The 17,811-nt window shown below is 38.4% G+C and overlaps 1 protein-coding gene across 1 annotated transcript; it reads left to right on the top strand.

Moving 5' to 3' along the window:
- The first annotated feature begins 627 nt into the window (after positions 1-627).
- Positions 628-15,852, top strand: LOC135478850 (uncharacterized). The gene is made up of 14 exons (XM_064758658.1): positions 628-799; positions 1,239-1,396; positions 1,731-1,917; positions 3,367-3,528; positions 6,947-7,078; positions 7,442-7,572; positions 8,052-8,168; positions 8,878-8,944; positions 9,616-9,798; positions 10,190-10,315; positions 10,834-10,957; positions 11,460-11,530; positions 13,924-14,050; positions 15,331-15,852. Exons 1-14 carry the CDS (start codon positions 628-630, stop codon positions 15,413-15,415), a joined length of 1,842 nt encoding a protein of 613 aa, XP_064614728.1. The 3' UTR covers positions 15,416-15,852.
- Positions 15,853-17,811: the final 1,959 nt, after the last annotated feature.

Raw genomic sequence — 17,811 nt, 5'->3', positions numbered from 1 at the left:
TGTGGAAGACTTAACAAGTTGTCAGGGTAGATTTGAGGCTTTGTGGAATGGCTTCAGAATGATATGTGCACTTTAGACTGGATTGTTTGACTGGTTTCTGAACTCAGAAATTCTTCTTGATATCCAGCTTAGCTTATACATGTTACTGTAAATACAGCAGACAAATATCAGTGTCACTAATTTGTTAGTCCATGTTCTCACTAAATACATGTATTTAATCATTTGATTGGCTCATGCACCAAAATTGTTATTTTCTCAGGTACCATTCAGGCAAAATTGATTTCTTTTTTATTATAGGGGTCAGGTCAGATGATCATTAGTGAAAACTGAAGGTACATTGTAATCCTGAACGCTGACAATTACGTTACAAATTCCTGATATCATTATTAACTCTCAGCTTATGTACGTTAGGCATTCCCTTCTTGGATTGAAAATGTTTCAAGATTTTAACATCTATATGCACTTTTAATTATTCATTGTACTTAGCATTATTCATATATGCTAATCCTTTGGGGTTTTTCAGCACCTAGTGTACCAGTGTATGTGTCAAGTAAGTCGTCCTCTGCGAAAAAGACAATCACATTTACGTGGACAAACGGGACAGGATTGGTGGACAAATTCTACCTGATGGTTACTGGACCAAATGGATTCTCTAGGCAAGAGGAGATTACGTACCAGAATAAGAAGAATCACAGTTATGTCTTGCATGCCCCGGTGTCTGGGTTATATCACCTGATGCTGAAGGCCCAGTCTAACAAGGTTAACTCCTCAAACTCTCTGACATATGATGTAGAGCTGTGTAAGTGTTGTACATTTCCATTCAGGTGCAGAAACAAGCATACCCCATTGGCAGTGTTAAGCCCCGTACAAGTAGCATACTCCATTGGAAGTGTTACGCTACATACAAGTAGCATACTCAGATGGCAGTGTTATGGTACATACAAGTAGTAATCAATTCTGTATGCATGTATATGGTCATGTATTAATGTTTGTATAATAATGGTACACGTTTAGCGAACAGAAAATGTATTTTCACTAATTTTGATGGATTATACAATAAATATTTTCTCTCTATAGCTTGGTCATTGTAACAAAGTGGGCACAACTGTATGTCTTGTGATACAAATTGATGCTAAGTAATCAATAATGTTTGTTTGAACACTTGACATGTCTTCAGTGGTTGATCTCAAAAGAAGTTTTTTTTTAAACAAAAATATTTTTGCTTTTGTAATCCACAGCTCCTTCTCCACTCAAGGTCTCAAAAGAGTCGAAAACATCACGGAGTTTTGAGCTGATGTGGGAAAGGAACGACACCAATATAAAGAATTTCCGCCTGCTAGTGTTCAAGGAAAATGACTGTTTGAAAGAGGTTCATTTTGAAGAACAGGATGCAATGGTGAGTACTGTAATGGATGGAAACCTCCAGTGCAAATAGTGTATACAGTGCAGTGATATCCAAAGACGGAAGATATTATACCTTTGAGAGTATTATACAAATTTCCAAGGTGATAGACAGTTCTTCAGAAATGCCCTAATGCTGCATACATGTGTGTATGTGAAAATATGTTTTAGTGCTGCTACATTTAAATTCTGGTCTGGCTGGGGGTTTTTTTGTTGTTGTTTTTTTTTTGTTGGTGTTGTTTTTTGTTGTTTTTTTTTTTGTTTGTTTTTTTTTACATGCAGTTCACTACGTATAATTCTTACGTTAACTTTATTCATTTGTCTCTCAGGAACAAGCACAAGGGTCTTGTGGAAGTGTGGGTCGTGAGAAATTTGGGAAAAAACAGGTGAACTTCATGTACAATGTCACAGACTTGTTCCCTTACATTGAGTATACACTGAAGCTGTATCTGAAATCTGAAGGTGTAGGTGAGAATCCTGATCCGGCTACGCTGACCGTCAGAACGAATCCTGAGGGTAAGATACCTTAGTTCGGGATGTTCCATTTGCCTGGTATCAGTTACTAGATATTAATCATCCTAAGTGCTAAGGAGTGTTGTCAAGTTCCATAAGTCCATCTGTCAGTCTGTCTCTCTTTGTGATGGCCATATCTCTGATCTTATTGAAAGGAAATTTTCTTGGAGTTTTACTGAGATGATCATTCGGTCTTGACCATTTGGCCTTATCAAGTCTATCCTTTCATTCATTGAGAAGTCCAACTATATCATGTGACTTAACCCTCAAAAGGATTGGACGAGTGTTGATCATATCTATTGTAACATAGGCAGCAGGAAAAAAGTTTCACATAAAGTACTTGAGGAGCTGATTGAAGGATTGTGAACTTCAGAAGCTCCCAAGGGAAATGTGTGTCATTTGTGCCTTTGGTGTTAGGTAGATTAATGGTGACAAGACCATTATTAAAAAGTTGTTTGTTGCATGTAACAAGCCGTTGTTTTTCTTGATTTCGCTAGATAAAATGGTCTAAAGATCTTCCCTCTGTTACTTTCACACACTGTCCTGAGCTGGCAGCGAGATAACAGAAAAGAGTTTTACTGCTTTTTTATGAGATTTTTATAATTTACTATACATATCCTATCATTTGGCCCTAACCAACATAAGATTAAATAGCATACACATATCCTTCTCTCTAATCTGAACACAAATTCTTTATGACATTTTGGTAAAATGTGATTTCAGACCAGAAATTATTTACCTTGAGATTTTATGATGTGAAAGCAAGATACTATGTAGCATATAACATTACCGTACTAATATTTGATGATTAACAGAAACAATAAGGCAGCACGAAATTACCTCCCTTGAGGTCACTCTTCCATTTAAGAGGTGCCTCTGTAGGAGTAAGCTGTGGTTAGGTGACACCTCACAATATGGCGAATGGCATAAGCTAGTTAAGACCGAGCTTTAAGACAGTTTTAATTTTATAAACCTGTTTTGGAAGACCAGGACAAACATTAGGCATTTTTTTAATCCATTATGAGATAATTAACAAATACTGACCCTATTTAAATACAGTAGACAGCTTTGGTGAACTCTGTCAAAGGTTATATACCTTTAAGCTGAAAAACATCAACCTCATTTGAGATCTCTCTACATTTCTGCGACTCTTAAAGACTGATATCATGCTGTCTATTTTTTTTTACATGCCGTTGTCTAGTACATGCCATTGTCTAGGAAATATTTGTGACTGTCATAACATAAACTACATAGTACTTGCTTCAATAGACGAGGTCCCATTTCTCAAAAAGTACTCCTCAAAAACTAATCCCGCGTTATGTCACAGTCGCTGTCGTATATTACAGGGAGGTAATTCAGAGCAGGCCTATTGGTATTTCATTTATCAATCTTTACCCTGTGATCTAGAGCATTCATTTCTTGTTTTTTTTTTGTTTTGTTTTTTTTTTGTAGTGCCATCTAAAATAAAAAGCATAAATGTGACAGTGGAAGGAGCTAAGAATGTGAGTGTATGTTGGAGTCGGCCAGAGCCTTTCCCTGGTCCTACAGGCTACACACTGACTCTGATGGATTTGGGAGAGAAATCACAGAAAGAAAGAGGGCAAGTTATCGCTGGTAAGTGAGCTCGGTAATAAAGAACACAAATGTGATGGTGGTCAGAACTAAGAATGTGAGTGTATGTTGGAGTCTGCCAGAACCTTTCCCTGGTCCCACAAACTACACACTGACTGTGGTTGATTTGGGAGAGAGACCACAGTGAGACAGGAAGAAAGTTATCACTGGTAAGTGAAGTCAGTAATAAAGAACACAAATATGACTGTGACTAGCGGACAGAGCGTGTTGGAGTCTGCCAGAACCTTTCCCTGGTCCTACAAACTACACACTGACTGTGGTTGATTTGGGAGAGAGACCACAGCGAGACAGGAAGAAAGTTATCGCTGGTAAGTGAGATCAGTAATAAAGAACACAAATGTGATGGTGGTCAGAGCTAAGAATGTGAATGTATGTTGGAGTCTGCCAGAACCTTTCCCTGGTCCTACAAACTACACACTGACCCTGGTGGATTTGGGAGAGTGACAATAGCAAGACAAAGAGCAAGGTATCGCTGGTAAGTGAGATCAGTAATAAAGAACACAAATGTGATGGTGGTCAGAGCTAAGAATGTGAGTGTATGTTGAAGTCTGCCAGAACCTTTCCCTGGTCCTACAAACTACACACTGACCCTGGTGGATTTGGGAGAGAAACCGCAACCAGACAGGCACGTGTTATCATTGGTAAGTGAGATCAGTAATAAAGAACACAAGTGTGACGGTGGTCAGAGCTAAGAATATGCATGTATGTTGGAGTCCACCAGAACCTTTCCCTGGTCCTACAAACTACACAATGACTCTGGTGGATTTGGGAGAGGAACCACAGCGAGACAAAGAGCAAGGTATCGCTGGTAAGTGAGATCAGTAATAAAGAACACAAATGTGATGGTGGTCAGAGCTAAGAATGTGAGTGTATGTTGAAGTTTGCCAGAACCTTTCCCTGGTCCTACAAACTACACACTGACCCTGGTGGATTTGGGAGAGAAACCGCAACCAGACAGGCACGTGTTATCATTGGTAAGTGAGATCAGTAATAAAGAACACAAGTGTGACGGTGGTCAGAGCTAAGAATATGCATGTATGTTGGAGTCCACCAGCGCCTTTCCCTGGTCCTACAAACTACACAATGACTCTGGTGGATTTGGGAGAAGGACCACAGCCAGACAGAGACCATGCTATCTCTGGTAAGTCAGATCAGTAGTATATAACACAAAAGTGACAATGGTCGAAGCTAAGAATGTGAGTGTCTATTGGAGCCCATCAGAAAATTTCTCTCCTCCCACAAACTACACACTGACTCTGGTGGATCTGGGAGAGGATCCTGAAGTTTGTGACTGCTTCATAAAACAGGTTCGAGAATTGATCAGATTTGTGACTGTACAGTGTCATCCTGTATTCTCTTAGAATTGTTTCATTTGTTTAATGAATTCACATCAGCTAAGCAGCTTAATGGTCTATTGTATTAATTAAGGCATGCATAGTCGATGCCTGATCCATGCCAATATGTAATTAACCTACAGATGTTTGTGGGTTTCCTCCGGGCTCTGCTCGGTTTCCCTCCCACAGTAATGCTGGCGGCCATCGTATAAGTGAGGGGCCTCCGTGGCTCAGTTGGTTAGCGCACTAGCGCAGCGTAGCGACCCAGAAGCCTCTCACCAATACGACACAGTTAGTCCAGCTCATGCTGGCTTCCTCTCCGGCCGTAAGTGGGAAGGTCTCTCAGCAACCTGTGGATGGTTGTTTCCTCCGGGCTATGCCCGGTTTCCGCCCACAAATATTCTTGAGTACGGCGTAAAACACCAATCAAATAAATAAATAAATAAGTCAGTCTGTAATGGCCTCCTGATTATACCCAAATGTAATTACTAAGGGAGTAATTACTATAGTGAGTAGTGTCAGTTTAAAAAGGTAATGGCATATTTTCACTGCTTTGTGACAATAAGTAGCCTACAATGCTAGTGTGGCTTGTTTGCGTATTCTAAGGTCTGGTGAAGAATACTTGTCTTAGTATAGTCATCAGTCAACAGTATAATGTGCATATTTGTACCTCACATGTGACAAAGTTTGTCAGTACTTGCCAAATGTCAATGATTTACAAGTATCTCCGGATTTATTCCTGCCATCATACAAGTGATAAATTAAAGAGTATGGTGTGAGTATAATTCAAATAAGTGAGTGAAGGTAAGACAAGTATAATGGTACAATCATATGAAACTATACTGAACAAAAATACAAACGCAACACTTTTGTTTTTGCAATATTTCACAAGATAATGGTGTGATTTTTGTCAATGTAGTACCGATGAATGGCCAGGAGCAAAACCCTACACCAGTAAACATTCCACTGTCCAAAACCAAAGTGTTGTTGATTTTAAGCTAGTTCACCATTTTGACCCATCAGACAGGTGTTGCCCAAGTTATATTCAGTGATCCGTAAGGTCTTCATTGGCACGCCTTACCCTTAGGTGTACAAAAGGTCACGAATACAGTACAAGTTCTGTCAAAAGGCACGATGCCATAGATGCCACAAAACAAACGAGAGCTTGCCATCGTTATGCTCGACGCTGACATGACCCTTAGAGTTGTCCCCAGGGCCTTTAATGTTAATGTGTTAACGATAAGTCATCTCAGGTGACGTCATGAAGAATTTGGCACCCAAACTAATCGCCCGCATGCGAGCCGACAGCGTGTAATGTCCCCCAACCAAGACTTTCATATTCCCCTCCTCCACTTCCGCAACCATTTCAGCCTAGATACTGCCACAGCTAAGGAAACAGTCGGGCTCCATAATAACCAGATTTAAGTTCAAATGGATCGGAATCGACTCAACAGGCAAATTTGAGAGCCCATAGACCACTCTAGGGTATAAACCTTACCCCTGCACGACGCCTGTGTAGAATTTCCCAAACTGACCCCACCTCTGTTTCCTAACCTTACTCAGCGTTACCATCAGCTGTCTGTTTTCATCATTTATGAAAATGTAATACTAAGAGTCCATTTAAGGCATTAAATGGACTCAGCAGTCCCTCAAAAACTGTACTGAAAGGAATTTGATAACGTAGTTAATTTTATCAAAACATTGGGTGTTGCATTTAAATTTTTATTCAGTTTAGTTCAGTGCCTCAGAATTCATCTGTGAATACATGTATTATTTCAACTGATAATTTAGACATGATATACATGTATTTGTATGTGAACATATATATTCTAACAGGGGTAAGGGACAAAGGTTCACTTCAGTTGTCATAATTTGTTTTTGGGACTTTGCGACAACAAGCAGTGAATAGCATTTGTGAGGACAATGACACAGTCTTATCCATGTACTGTAGGTACCATCACTGAAAACCACTTGTCCATGTATGACAAAAACAGATGGTGGAAGCAGCATAGTTTCCTCACCTTATTTCTTTCAAACTGAATATTAAAACTGTAGCTTTATTTCAGGTTTTTTTAGCACATGTGAGACCATTGACGATTTAGAAGAATTTTGGCTGTACAAAGTTAGAGTGATGGCTTCAACAGAGGCTGGAAATGGTCCACCCACATATACAACTGAATTTAGAACACTGGAAGCAGGTTAGTAAGACAAAACATCATAGAAAACATGGATATACATTTAAGTTGAGTAAGTAACTTGAGTAAGTTTCCTTGATCTATTGATAGAGGTGCAACCTGTTTTGTTCCCGAACAGAAGGGTCACTCTGGCTTTATGATCAGTTAAGTGTCAATGCTTCTCTGCATGCTTTGTGAGAATAATTAAAAACAACAAAATAATAATTAAAACAGAGTAATTGTCCCACAGTATTTGTCAACCTGCCTGTTTGTCCAGAATGTACTTATTTCCTTTAGGTGTTTTTCCTTTGGCCTAGGAATAAAAATCCATAAAAATTCCTTCAATTTGTCACATATTTTTTCATGTTTCTGTAAATATTTGATTAGCTCCAGGTAAAGTGACCCAGCTGGAAATCAGACAAATACAGGATACGTATCACAGCCTGAATGTTACATGGAAGGCTCCGCTACTGAGAGACAGAAACGCCAACATCACTAACTTTACTCTGACCTACAAGGTATGCCACTGGTATATTGACAGCATCATTGTAACATTAGAAATATAGGGAAGATGCTATGCTCTTGTGCATAATCTCATCTCACACACACCATATGACTTACAGTATACATGTCATATGGTGCCAGAGACTACAGAACCCAAATTCTAGTTCTACAAAGCTCAGTATTGAGTTAACAGGGCATGCCTGATATTTTCAACGATGTTTGTTTGTTTATCTGTTGATTTGATTGGGATCTACATGTAACTGTGCAAGGTTATTGATCTGTTTTATAGTATTTATAGCTGTGAATGGTTGTGGGTTTCCCCAGGACTCTGCCAGGTTCTCCTCAAACCATAATGCTGGCCGCCATCATATAAGTGAAATAGTCTTTTGAGTATGGCGAAAAACACCAGTCAGAAAAATACACAGTATTTATTGTGTACAGAATCTGGTAAACGAGCATTATCAGAATGCCTGGACCTTTTGTTATATTTCAGCTGTCTGGAATGCAATATGATAATGAGACGGTATTCACCCTTCCCTGGTCACCATCCAGGGAAGCACGTTACGCACAAACAGTGTCTGTTGAACCTGAGAAGAATTATACCTATGAAGTAAGTACTAGTATTATTCAGCTACATGTGTGGGATGGAAAAGCTGCTTTGGAAAATGTAAGAATTTCAAGTTACTGGCCTGACAACCAGAACTTTTTATTAGTTAGAAATCTAACTGGAGCTACTCGTCAGGCTGTCAGAAATTTCAGCAGTGAAAACCAATATCCTGACATTTTACCATTTGTTCCAAAAAATTTAATCCATATCAGTGTACAGTAAAGGACCTAAAACTTTACTTCTGATTAATTTGCATATTGTGTGATTCTGAGAGTTCTGCATGCTGGTCTCAGAAAGGTGTTTTGAAAGCAGTATTTAAATACCCATGGTTGTTAGCTAAAGTGTATGTCACCACATTCACTATAACCTGAATCTGCTCAGCCATTTCCTGGTATTTAAAATGGAACATCTGTAAACCGCATGTAACAATTTTTTTCTAGACCAAACAAGAGTATCAGGGAGACAAGATGTTGGCTGGTTTAAAAGAGACCAGCAGGTGCAACAACAATAAAGTACATTTGAAAATGTACTTCATGGACAATGTCAATCATTTTGAAATCTGTCAAAACAACACCTGTCAAGCCAGTGTATTGTTGCAAAATTAACTGTGGTTAATAATAATTGCAGCTCAAGCCTTTGTCCGAACAAGTTGAAAACTCATCTTGGTTAGCTGATTATGAAAGTCATAAAAGTTTGTCTATCTCTCACACAGATATCTGCAGGGAGTGCGTGTTGCCAAGGTGAAGTGTTGACAGAAATACACTACTCTCCTGCTGGAAGTAAGTGCAGATTTGGTGTAAAAGCAGACATGGAGGACATTCTCCAACATCTACATTTAAATGAGGATTCATGTAATTCAGTAGTTGTGGTCTGCAACATTGTGGCTGATAGCTTATGTTTTCATAAAGTGAAAGTTCAGCATTTTAACCCGAACATTTAGAGCATGTGATGATTTTCCTCTCATGTTTCATTTCATTTGTTGTACCCATGTAATAGCTTAGTGACAGTCATTTAGTAAAAGCATCATTGGTATGTACAATACATCTGTTTTCTTGTATTTCCCTGAATTTGTGATGGCATGAATGTTGATACAGGTAATTAATGTTCCTGGAATTTGTTCCTTTGGTGAAATCCTTGAGTTTATCTGAGCTTACCTCAGTAAAGTTACACCGGACATTTCCGATTTGGTAATCACAGTGAACGTTTATTCTAAGAAAGTACAGCACTTGGAATTGCCCTTCACCAATAAAGTGAGAATTTATACATCGCATGTGGGAAAGTGTATTTGTTACTTGCCAAAGGTCAGTGGTTTATCCTGTGAACTGCTGTTTCCTCCATTAATGGAACTGACTGCTGTCATACATGTATGTATATTCAAGTCAAGTGTTCTTGAGCACGACACTGAATAGCTGTTTGTGTTTTTATCATGGTGCTGGTTTTCTCTGCTCAGATCCACCACAACCGACCGGCTGTGTGATAGGCTGCTCTGACACCAAACCCTCCTTGTCTGAACCAGAGAGTGCCAGGTCCTTCTCTCTCACAATCACAACAGATTTCTTCTCAAATGATACCAATGGAAAAATCACAGACTATGGCCTTGTGGTTGATGCAGTGCAAAGCAATGAATCTACAGGTAATTATTGCCAAGATGTGTACTAGGTGATAATTTCAGATTTATGGTACTAAACATGAAATTTTATGTTTTAGTTTTGAGTGCTTAAGTGTCCTCAATGAAGTAAGTAGGACTATGCTAATTATCCAATTAACATATATGTTTTGTTTGAAGCAGAAGACACATTTAGTTGGTGTCAGATTTGTTTCATTACAGAAACTTTAATCCTGTTTGGTCAACATGCTAGAAAATATGTTCTCTCCAATGCTGAAAATTCAATAGATCAGTTTGTCGGTTGTCATAGATAGATTAACTTCTGTTTAGTGCTTTGATTAATGCCTGATAAGTTATCCTGCACAGAACTCAGTTTGCTTTTTTTTGTTTTTTTTTGTTTTACCTTTCTCTGTTGTAGTCTCCAGCACAGTGGCTAATATGAAAGCTGACCATTTTATAGAGTTTAACAACTGGTACAAAGCCAACGAAGATAATTTCCAAATTCCCTACAGAGCTACCCCTTTAGGCTGGTCTTTTCAGACAGGTATAAGCTTCTCTATATATATTCCAACATGTTACTTTAAAGCTGAATAAAAAACCTTTTCATGATGAAAATAAGACAGTGATACATAAAGCACAGGTTATGGAGAATCCTCAGATTGTTTCATATGTGTCAATATGAATATGGCTGATCCAGAAAGGCTCTACTTTATGAGATGCTTTGAAAATAAAGTGAGTATTTTTGACTCCATGTCAGGAAATTGCCAGTATGAGCCAGTACATTGTATCTGATTTTTAGACAAAGAGCATCCAGTCTAAAGAAACTTTACAGAGGTTTTATGACACTAGAAACAAAACTATTAAAAGTTTCAACAACTTTAATCAAACAGGTTCAAAATCAGTTTAACTGCTGTCGCCACTTTCTTATGTGATGTGTTGCTGTTGTATAACTGTTTTCGACCCGTAGCTAAAACTATGTTTAGTTAAGCCTTTATTCTAGGAACTGATCCTATATAGTTGGACATTAAATTAATTTCATTCTTTCTGTTTCCACCCCTCAAGTTGGTGGTAGTCGATCTAAGAGGGAAGCAGCTATTACATTAACTGTGGGAGAAGACACAAACTGTAGTACAAAAGGTGTGGACAGTTTCTGTAACGGTCCCCTGCTTCCAGGCATGGATTGCAGGTAAAGCATCATTGAAGTGGGAAGTAAATCATATATAATTTTGAAAATGCCTGTCTCGCTGTTGAAGTAGGTAGGTATGGACTGCATAAAAATCCACAGTTTTGTTTTTGATCATTTCTTCATATTGGCATTCTGAATTTAATTGGTAACTCTTTAGGTGATCAAGTTGTCGATAACCAATACATACACCTGGTGAGCAGAAAGTGTAAGGTTACAGACTGCACAGAAAATAATGTGAGTAGGTTTGTTTAGGTGAAAGAGATCAAGGGAGGGATTATTTAGGTTGAAAGAGGGAGTTAAAGGTGAATTGTAATGTCTCTTCTTTCTGTTTGCTATAAATTGGAGTCTAAAGTGACATTTATAGTCTTTGGTCACTTTCTTATGTAATAGGAAAACGGTCAAGGGTTATAGAATAATCCTTTGTGTAAAGTCACATTTAAAGGCTTATATATATATATACATTACAAACAGCTATGAATAGTCAGGGGATTTGTCCTTACAGAGTGAAAGCCTTTTCCTGTACTGCAGGGGGATGCACTGAGACGAAGTATGTTGGGGGATATAGAACCAAAGGTATGTCTACATCTCTGAATTGACTTTAGGCCAAATGCTTTTCATATTTTGTCTTTCCAAAACACTGATATATATAGTTTAGATCATAAAATGAAACTGAATTCTTGGCATCAGTCATACAGTAGGTTTGTTATTTCTCTTCAGTATGGTGTTAGAAAATATTGGCACTTAATGCTTTCCCCAAGCAATTACACTCCAGCCTTGGCTTGCTTCCTCAGAAGCGCTGGCTCACTGTATATCTGATGACAAGACTTGACAGATGAGAGCACAAGTTTAAATGCAGTTCTGGCAGTTTCAGTTTTGGCTTTAAGTCAGCAGGCCTACCATTGGTTTGCTCTGGGTATTTGGCTTGCCTCAGGCTCCAACCATTTCCCTGACAGTTGTCATAAAAGTGGGAAATTTGCTACAGTGGCACTATAAATCTGCCAAATCAATAAATAAATAATAGAATAGGACAGAGTTGCTTACTGAAAAATCATTTGATTCTCTGTCTGCAGTATTTTCCACCTAAATTTTTGTGTTTTAGAAACCACAAATCTATGGAATATGTTAGTATGTAATATATAACATCACAAATATGTCAAGTTACTACCAGGTATCTGGTAACTGGTATCATTTTTGCTGTAAAAATCTTTTCTCTAGACATATTACTCAAAATTTATGTGATGCCAGTTTTACCTATCAAAGTTTCAAAGTAAAACCATAATAGGTACATATTTTAATAATCATATTTTGTGAGGAAAATGTAAACTCTGTATAAACGGTCAAAACCTAGTACAATATAGGGATTGCTGTTTTTCCCGTTTTAAGGCGCGTTTTCAGAGCAGAGATCATACTGAAAGCTCGTCAAGGTTAGTACCTTTATATGTACTATTGAGTTTCTGAAGCCATTGTTATGTTCTTATATTTTGTGGTGCTCCCCTGTGGGTACCAAATAGGAATTTATAACAATAATAAATATTGTTGTTTTTTTTATTTGAGGGATTTGTTGGCAACTGTTGACTCTTTTAGAAGTAATTTTATTATTTTTGGATAGTACACAAATCTGCAAATTAAGGCTGATACAAAGGTGTGCATAGCTGCTGTGTTTCTTCATTTTAGCAGATGCCAACAGTTCTTTGTGCCAGGTAGAGGAAGTTGAAGATGATGAAGTTGAAAAGACATCATCATGAAACATGATGATTGATTGTACAAATGATAATCAAAATTTTGACAGCACTGTTCGTATCATGATTCAGCTTACTAGGAGAGATTTTGGTTTCTTCGACATGCCACATAAACAAGGAGAGATATAAAAGTGGTGGGATAAAAAATACAAGCATAGATGATACATATACATGTATGTAGATGGTTTCGGGATGATGTGGTGTGTCCCGGCACAAGAGCCATTAAATTAATGGGAAGAAAATTTGACATGAAAATCATGATTTGTTTTTTAGCATGTTGAACTGGTTCGAGTCGTATTCTATAAAAAGGAAAGTTCATATTCATGTCTTTTCCATATCATTTTAGTACATGTTACATTGAGGGGATAAAATTATGTTTTGATACTGTCTTGGTAATGCCGTGAAGCTGCACTCCATTTAGTCCTAGGTAAGAACAAATTTTGTGCTGGTCACATTGTGAAATCTTAGTTCAGGCTTGAAAATCAGGTTGATTTGTGCGTAAGCTTTTGATATTTTAGCCATTTTTATCTCCTCCTCATATGATATGGATGGATACAGCAATCAGGTTGTCTGCTTGTCTCTCTGTTTGTGACTTAGTTCATCCATCCGTGTGTCCGTCATCATTACCTTGTCAATGCCTTGAAACTTTGTAAACATGACAGAAACGATGTCCGGGTGTGTGTGTGCTGTGCGGGTTGCGTCTATCAGTTATTTCCACAGTTATTGCCCGTGTGTAGAATGGGGACTTGTAGATAGTGTAAGGTTGATATATCTTTGATGAATATGAACATATTAGTCGTGTTGATCTAAATTATTTATGAACAGTTAGCATAATAAATAATGTATTATATGTACAACTTATATTCTGTATCAATATTCGTACTGCTATAGTTATTCTAATAAATAATTTAAAACTGGCCATGTTCTTTGTGTTTGTTTCAATTAGAGAATTGTCAATTGTTAATAATTAGAATTGTTTATCATTCTTATAAATTATAATTAAAGATATGCGCGCACTAATATACCTTTTTGAAAGCTTTTTTTATTTATCAAATGAAATAGAGACAATACCCCTTGAGTGTAAAATGTCAGCGTCTATTCCCTTAATCAGTATGTGACATAATGTGACATTAATATATGACATTATGAACGGTGAATAAATGTGTGTATTAAACACATAGCAGAGTGCTCACAGAGCTAAAGATCTGATTATATCTGATGTTGCAGAGGAAAAGGATTACAAGACAATAACCATTGCTGTCAGCGTGTCATGTGGCCTGGCGATAATCATTCTTCTCGCCGTTATTGTTGTGATCACAGTGCGATCTAAACATCAGAAGAAACAAAAGGACACGTATGTATTCAACAGCAGAAATTAATAAAATGATTTTTATACACAACAAAACAAAAATGAAGTCCGTTTGACATCTTTATTAGTTGAATAATTTGTCATGGATAAACATATGAGCCGACATGCAAAATTCAATAGGTAACAATGTGAACTCACAACCTGGATACAATGATGATGACATGAAAAATGAATATAAGTGCATGTCCTATCAGTGAATTCTGGTAGCTCCACATCCTAGTGAGAGTAAGAGTTTGTGAACAACTTTACTCGGCGGTTCATGTTAGTAAATGACTGTGAACAGCGCGTTCACATGTTAGTATAGAACTGCGGTCCCTGTTAGTAAAAGATGTTAGTATAGGACAACTGTCCCTGCTCTTGCTTGTGAAAAGCGGTTCACTTATGTTAGTAGTTGTGAACAGAGGTTCACTTGTAATATGCTATTACTTGGTCCATGTTATTGCTCAGACAGCGGTCTAAGATCATACAATATGAATAGCGCGTTCACACTACTGTATATCGAAGTGTAATGCTGACAAATCTGACAAAGTTCTGAAATATTCATCGAGTTGAGGTGCTAAGGGGATGTAGGAGGGTTTGCTCAATGCAGTAGACAAGTTGGATCCTCAAATGCAGACTGCAACTGGCTAATTGAACCATGTGCTCTGAAAACTTTCCTAAACTCATCAGGCCACTCTACATCTATTGGCTGCAACACCCTGCTACTGAAATAGTATTGGCTGAAATTACTGTGAAACTACTGGCTGTTTCAGATCTCATCCGATTGGTTAAATTATGGCTATCTTTATTGGCTGGAATTTAATTCATCGCATGCAAGCTGAACCCATTTGTGTATAAACTACATTCAATAAACATTGAAATATATTTTATGGAAAAATAATTAACAGAATTACAGATAACATATATAAATGTGTATATGATTATGTACATCAGTGTCTGTAATGAACCCCTTGTACATTATATGTACTAGCTAGCATTGATCAGCATTTTCCCCACTAGGATTCTGCTTATACTTGTATGTATGTACTTATATACTTAGATTACATTCAAAATTGTTTTCATACTCAGGAAATCAGGAAACAGATGACTTGGTTTATTTTAATGCTTGCATGTTCAAAGTGATTTTGTAATCTGAGTTGAAAGTAATTTGGTGACATTTGGGTCATTTTTTATTTAAAATTTGTACATTCAGCCATAACTTTTTCCAGGGAATTTCGGCAGAAGGATTGATAGGGTGTGAAGTGATCTTTGATATTTGTTTTCAGGCGTCGTCATGAGAGGCCTAGGGCTGAAGACTTGAATATGGATCCTTATGAGACAATGAAACCAGTAAGACAGTTGTTGTTATAGTAATGCTTTGATGGCCTATCTTATGTTGTTACCAGAACTATCTTATGTAATATATTTAAGATGCTGTTCTTTTCGTTTTGAAGGATAATTTAAATATTGGTTATTGGTTAGGGGAAAGTGGGGCAAGATGGGAGACTTAACTTCACGTACTTGTGTGTAGCTAAATTTGAAAGCAGCTGTGTAAGAACAGAGAATTTGTGAGGAACGGACACGATATCAGTCATTTATTGATAGCTGTAGTTTTGTACGCGTGGACAATTCCGACATAAAATAAAATTTTGGTCTGTCCCTTTTTGCCCAAACGTATGAATTAAGGAATCAACACGTGTTTCAGCACAACAAACAAATTTTGGTATTTGTATTGACACTTGTAACAACGCACACCGTTAAAAATATCATGGTATTGTTTCCAGTTTAATTGATTAGTTACACAGTTCGCAATTTAAAGCATCCTCGCTCTCATCTATGCCAGTGGAAGCTTGGTGTACCCACTGTAAACATATTGTACATTGGATCATTCCATTGGTGCTTGTGCTCCACAGTTCAGAACAATAGAGACATTCTGTGTCAGTTTCCAGTGAAGGGTGTGTTACATCTGCAACTTCAGAGGTTTTGGCCACATAAGTCACAACCAGTGATTTTGGAAGGTGGCCTCATGTACCTTTCCTTTACCTTGTGTTGATGTTGTTGCGTTGCGGACGTGAATTAGATGTTGCTTTGACAGACTGGACTTTATTACCAAGAAGCAAGGATTTATGTGAACTGCTGGTGGGAATAGCTGCCTTGCCACGACGGACATTTGGTTTCCCAGTTTGTTTGACGGTAAGTCTGGGTGGGGGTGAAATGTCAAATGGTGACAAGTAGCATGGCAAAACTAAATTGGTATCAGAGGACTGCCTCATGAAAGACGATACAGGCGTAGAGAGTGGCTGAGCATTGGAAAAGGTTGAATTTTTGGACCGAGTCTCTGGAACTTCCGGGATTGCGGGTACACAGAAATTAGACTCATCCTGTCTGCCAGAAGTTGACGGATTCGGCAGAGTGGGTTGCGGCTCAACCAGAGCTTCCTGGATTACGGTCACGAGTGAATGGACTCATCCTGTCTGCCAGATGTTGACGGAATCGGCAGAGTGGGTAATAGCTCAACCAGAGCTCCCTGGATTACGGTCACGAGTGAATGGACTCATCCTGTCTGCCAGATGTTGACGGAATCGGCAGAGTGGGTAGTAGCTCAACCAGAGCTTCCTGGATTACGGTCACGAGTGAATGGACTCATCCTGTCTGCCAGATGTTGACGGAATTGGCAGAGTGGGTTGCGGCTCAACCAGAGCTCCCTGGATTACGGTCACGCCTGAAACGGACTCATCAGCTGCTGTAACTGTTGGGATACCTTCAACAACATCTAAATTGATCGATGGGTTGACCGTTTGGGGGTTTAGATTTGAAATATCTGTTGGTTTTGCGGCAGCAAACTTGTGTGGTTGGAAAATATTTCGGTTGCTGGGAAATATTCCGGTTTTTCTGAACCCGTGCGCAGCCGTCTGAGCTGTGGCTGCTTTGACCAAAGAGATCAGCAACTTGAAAGGTAGTAACTACTCGACCGGGGTTGTTGCGTAGCCATTTCTCTAACTTCTGGTCATAATAGGTTGATAGTGGTTTTATGAAACTGACATCTAATGGTTGCATTATATGTTAGCAGTGTGATGGTAGACATAGTAACTCCACCCCATTCTCTCTGGACAAATCAATCAGTTGTATGTTTTTGTGTAAGCAGCATGCCCATACAGAATGAGTAGAACGCGGTTGTCGTTGGAAGCACCAGAAAATCGAATAAAGTGCTGGAACCATGTTGTGAATATGTCCATCTGCATTCACCCACTTTTATGGCAAGCGTAGATTGAACCAGGCGGTGCGCCATTCATCAGTTCCATCTTCATGCGTAACATTGGGAAGACAAACAATGGGGAATAAATGTCCCAGTGACGCTAATGCATATTTCTACTGTGACCAGTTGACCTCTTTCTGCTGACACCAAACTGACACCATAGCCAGCCTTTACCAGCTTTGCAAGTTTCATCATTAATGGGTTAGCTATTTCATTCTCATGTGCCACTTGAAATGCAAGACTTCTGACATCTGAAGTTGTCAAGTCAAACATCATGGTTTCCATGTTGAGGATATAATCAACAAGATCCTGCTCTATCGGAGACGAGAAAACGGTCTGGAAGATAAGAAAGAAAAACTAGTTACAAATTAATGATTCGACAAAACTGTGGTGTTCAATTAAGCGTTGGTACTGGGAGAAACTCAGGGTTTAAACAGTGCCAGAACAAAACAGTGTCACTGACAGACTTTCCTACCCCCATAGTATGGATTGACATATTCATAATACAGAG

The sequence above is a fragment of the Liolophura sinensis genome, chromosome 1 (genome assembly GCF_032854445.1).
Source record: "Liolophura sinensis isolate JHLJ2023 chromosome 1, CUHK_Ljap_v2, whole genome shotgun sequence".
Lineage (NCBI taxonomy): Eukaryota > Metazoa > Mollusca > Polyplacophora > Chitonida > Chitonidae > Liolophura > Liolophura sinensis.
The sequence above is the reverse complement of the archived record's forward strand: the minus strand, read 5'-3'. Positions and strand labels throughout refer to the sequence as shown.